At 31.7% G+C, this 4,873-nt stretch overlaps 1 protein-coding gene across 1 annotated transcript; it reads right to left on the bottom strand.

Annotated features, from left to right (window-relative positions):
* Positions 1–323: 323 nt before the first annotated feature.
* Positions 324–3,882, bottom strand: LOC104088383 (indole-3-acetate O-methyltransferase 1-like). Its single transcript, XM_009593046.4, has 4 exons — positions 3,623–3,882; positions 2,352–2,771; positions 1,367–1,642; positions 324–772 (listed from the first exon to the last, which is right to left on the bottom strand). The coding sequence occupies exons 1-4, from the start codon at positions 3,740–3,742 to the stop codon at positions 419–421; spliced, it is 1,170 nt and encodes a 389-aa protein (XP_009591341.1). The 5' UTR covers positions 3,743–3,882; the 3' UTR covers positions 324–418.
* Positions 3,883–4,873: the final 991 nt, after the last annotated feature.

The raw sequence follows: 4,873 nt of genomic DNA on the forward strand, positions 1-4,873 counted from the left end.
CCTTTTTATGAGACTTAAGTAAAGTTAAGTATTTTTTTTTTATTCCCTCCCTTCAAAAGCTCTCCACCTTGCTCTTGGAGTGACTCGAACTCACAACCTATTAGTTGGAAGTGGAGGGTGCTCACCACTAGAGCAACCCACTTTGTCAAGTAAAGTTAAGTGATTATTTCGATACAAAAATAGTTTAACAAGTTTCATAATATTTTACAAAAAAATAACTTAATGTTAAGTGCAATAAAATAAAAGTTGAATAATCATTCAGAAAAATAACCAAGAAATTTATCATAGCTAAATTTACTCTGCTTGGACTAAGGGAACGCCCAAAACTCAAAACCATATATTATCAGCCAAAGCCAAACTACAGTTAGTCTTTCTATAACAATTTCATTAATTCTAAAGACTTAAATACAGAACATTTCTACACAAGAGAAAGGGAAGCAACTATGTGAAAAAACTGAAGATTTTGAAGAAGCTCTTTCGCATGGCTCGAGGCTCGAATCTCCACTCGGGAGAACAGCTCGTCACTGAGCTGTTCGCCAATATGGGCGTCGACGAGCACACCACTAACGCTTCTGCAGCTGTTGGCGAGTGCTCGTCCGATTTCCGCAGCATCATCGGGATGGTTGACGACCAAAGGGCTTCCTCCCCTGAAAACTTGAAGATTGTTAATGACGAATGAGCCGTTGGCTTCCACCACTTCTTTGAAATCTTGAATGCTGGGTGCATACACTGGAATGTTGAACTTGTCCCTCTTATCACTAGTAATTAGGCCCTGTCATTGGTCATATTCATACAACAAACAATGATGAATATTATAGGTGATAAATGTGGAGAGCTGAATTAATTTTGGGCAGGTCAAAAGCGAGTTATTAACTTTAACCGATTCAAAGTTTGCTTGAATCAAAACATAGATTGATCAAGATCGGTTAAATAATTATGGATCGGATCGTTGTCCACATATCGTCCAACATGATCTAGCCTCTCCTCTCTCTTTTTTTAATAAAAAAAGTAATTTTAAAATTAATGTATTTTTCTTAAATTATCAGCTTAACTTCTTCCAAATTGACACGGTTCCACTCTCTAAATTTTACTTTGTACTTTGGATTTGGATTACATTTTGACATGTCTAGTAATACTATTTTAATTGGTTCGACTGATCATTTCAAACTTAACCCGTTGAATCAAATCAACAAACATGTCATATATAACTCAATGCACCTCTAATGTTTACTACCATTTAGGCATATTACTAAAAATAGATTGATATTGTCAACTCTAATGTTTACTAACATTTAATTTACTCCATTTGTTGTGGATTATTGGAGACTGAAAACTTAGCATATAGGGGAAGAATGGAATGATTTACCTCTTGGACAAGATCATCCCAAGCATCTTGAAAATGGGTCCCAAAGAGAAGTCCGGCCCCACCTTGGTCTGTGGGGTCCACAGAAGTCCTTCCTAAGCAGGCTAAGAACATAGAACCCCCTCTCTTCATTTCCTTAGACCTTGATCCAAGGAAATTAGCCAAATCAGTCTGGAATTGTTTTCTGTAAGCATTAGCTGTGCTCTCATTTGCACCATGTATGTATATCTTTCCTTTGTTGTAAGCTGCTGATCTCTTGTCCAACACTATTTCTGGCACCTGTCTCCCCCAATATAATATGAACTTCAATATATTGACCTCACTTCATCAAGTGATTAATCTTAATAAACAATTACAATTTAACTTAAATCTACGAACTTTATAACTTTAAACTTATTCTTAATGATCATGTTATTAATTATAATCATAAAAATGTCATACTCCATCCCAAAAAAAATAATATATTTCTATATTTAGTAACAATTTAACTTAAAGTATTCATTTTATATGATTTATAGTCACACAAATATCTATAACTTATTTTAGACTATAAATTTCAAAAAAAAAAAAAATTTAATTCTATATACATTCAACTACCCACATAAATTGAGACATGGAGTAATATGTTTAAGGTCACGTTATCTCGGTCAAACTCCACCCCATATAAAATGAAATGGATTAATAGTGATAATTAGAGATGTGGTCCGGGAAATCTGGGGACATGAATATTGAGTGCCTTAATCTTTTTTGACTTTATCAATTAAACCAAACAGTTAGGATTTTCATCATAGAAAACCATTTAACAAAATATATTCCCCTAAACTCTAAATCATCCTCGGGGATTGGGACAAATCACTTTCTTTATCTATTTCTCCATGCTGCATACGTATATTATTAGCTACTATGCATACTACATACAATGACCTTTATTAGGAAATTAAATAATAAAAAATAAAAAAAAAGAGGAATATATAGTACTGAAAATAACCTGAGAGAGCCAGTGCAAAGAAAATGCAGAATAGAAAACGTCAATGGATCTGGCCGGAAATAGACGCCGGTAAAATGAACCCGGAACTCCGGCGGCAAAGTAAGAGCGGTGGCTATTGGAAGCTAAGCATTCCTCCATACTGCCGCAACCATTATTGGCCAAAGGCGGCAGCAATTGGAACAAAGTGTTGAAGTCATTGGAAGGAAGATCAGAAAAAAATGCAGAGAATTCAGGTGGCTGTTGGCCTAATGCTTCGTAACGCTTGCTCATGTGTTCAACGATGACGTCGATAATGAAAATGGTGTTGCTGCCGCAAGAACAACCTAAGTCGGCAATAACGAACGGAATCTCCGGTGAGCTTAGCTGGACTCCGTCAAGTGTGTCTTTCAAAAGGTGCAGCATTGATCGTGCATGTTGCGCCTGAATTAATTAATATGCCAAACACGAGTTTCAGTTTCATGAAAAGAATTAAAGTTATGTAAAATAACTATAAGTGTAATTTAACATATTATAACAAGAGACAAATAGAGTATATAAATATAATGAACCGACTGGTTCAATAAAACACAATGAAAAATCTTTAAAATTTTAACAAATACTCCTTGTGTTCCATTTATTTTTATTTTTGTATATATTTTTCTTTTTTTTAATTTGTTTTCAAAAAGAAATGATACCTTTTCATGTTAAGAAATAATTTAACTTTATATTTCTTATTTTATACCTTTAATATCATGACTTTATAACTATAGAAATGTCAATGACCTATTTAAAATCATAAGTTTCAAAGAAGAAATTGTTTTCTTAAATTTTGTGTCCAACTGATGAGGCTCATATGAAATGAAACAATTGGAGTATATATTTAATTTTGAACCCATAATTTCAAATACTAAATTAACTTCTGACTATATCAAATTAGTAGAGTACTTTCTTCGGTCAAAATTTACTATATACTATCAGTATATAAAACTTAAACTCATGACTTAGAAATAAAGAAAGAAAGGGAGAAAAAAACTCATATTTCTAACAACCTAAAATTACAGCGAGGAAAAAACTCATATTGCTAACAACCTAAAATTACTAGTACTAAAATTTGCTGAAAAAGAAAAACTGCTTGCACTTGAATCGCTCAAACTTCAAAATGTCCATCTAGATCGTACTTAGATCGGTATATGTACGTAGTAAAGATTGAATAGTTTTGTAATACTAGAGAAAATACATAAGAGTGATAAAGACCAAAAAACATGTATAGTAATTGGGAAAGTGGAGGTGACCTGGGCTTGAGAGTTATTAACATAGCTAGCCTCTCCTTTGCCTCCTTTCATGCTAAGCATCCTTTCAAGTTTCAAGTTGGAAACAACAACGTTGTCTTTATTGTCTCCTAAGGGAGCCATTTTGTGTCTAATACCAGAGATGATGTTTGTTAGTGAAAGATAAGTCACAAGGATGTTTGAGAATAAAAATGACAAGAGCTTATGTGGGTATATATAGAGGTTTTAGGAAGTGTTGGGTATGTGTTCTAGTAGTTGGGATACATACTCATGAAAGATTCTGAAACATAAAGCTTAAAGTAGAGACAAAATAAATGTGGTGAATTGAATTTGGGAATGAGGTTGGATAGAGGAGTGGGTCAAGGTGGTTATAAAAGCAGTAGTATATTTTTTTAGTTTTAAAGTGAATGGCTATTATACACCTATAATAATATTTAACGTTTGAATATTTTTTAGCTGTTATAGACAAAAGTTATCCAAAAATTAATTTTTTCCCTTTTTTAATGTTGCATAAAAAAGATATAAAATTATTCTACTTTAAAATCTCAAAAGATATACATATTTTACTAATTAAATATTAAAAAATCTAACACACTATTAATAAGTTCATAACTAAATCTATAAAGATTTAAATTCTAAGCACACACTATGTAGAAAATTAAATTTTTTCAAGATTGATGGAAGAACTGTGGAAAAGATATATGTAGATCTTCAAATCTTAAGTATTATGCCAGATGAAAATTTTATCTAGATGAAAAAATTGTACGTGTAGATCTTCAAATATTAGACATTATTCACGATGGAACCTTTTGTGCAATTGAATAAAAATATACAAGCATATCTTGGACTTAAACCCTTAATTATGGAAATATGTACTAACATAATATTTTTTATTATAATTGGTGCATTAAAGTTTTTAAAAAATTATTCAAATTAAAAAATTTAGACCTATTATTGGTATTTAGAAATTCTATATGGCTATTATAGAAGTTTAATTTTACAAAGAGCGCACTGCTATAAAGATGGATGTTGCTTTTATAGGTTAAAAGTTGTTAGAGGTAAAATATAACATAAAAATTCGGTTTCAGGAAAAACTTAGTTATTATAGTGAATAATTGTTATATAGGGAAATTGTTATAAAGAGGTCTGACGATATATAACTTAAACTTTTTTAAAAAAAAAATAGAATCTTAAACACATAAAAATTAAATCGTCAATTAGCCTTTAGGTTGAAGAGTTTAGTGGTGGAGCAGA

This window comes from Nicotiana tomentosiformis, chromosome 7, assembly GCF_000390325.3.
Source record: "Nicotiana tomentosiformis chromosome 7, ASM39032v3, whole genome shotgun sequence".
In the NCBI taxonomy this organism is placed as follows: Eukaryota; Viridiplantae; Streptophyta; class Magnoliopsida; order Solanales; family Solanaceae; genus Nicotiana; species Nicotiana tomentosiformis.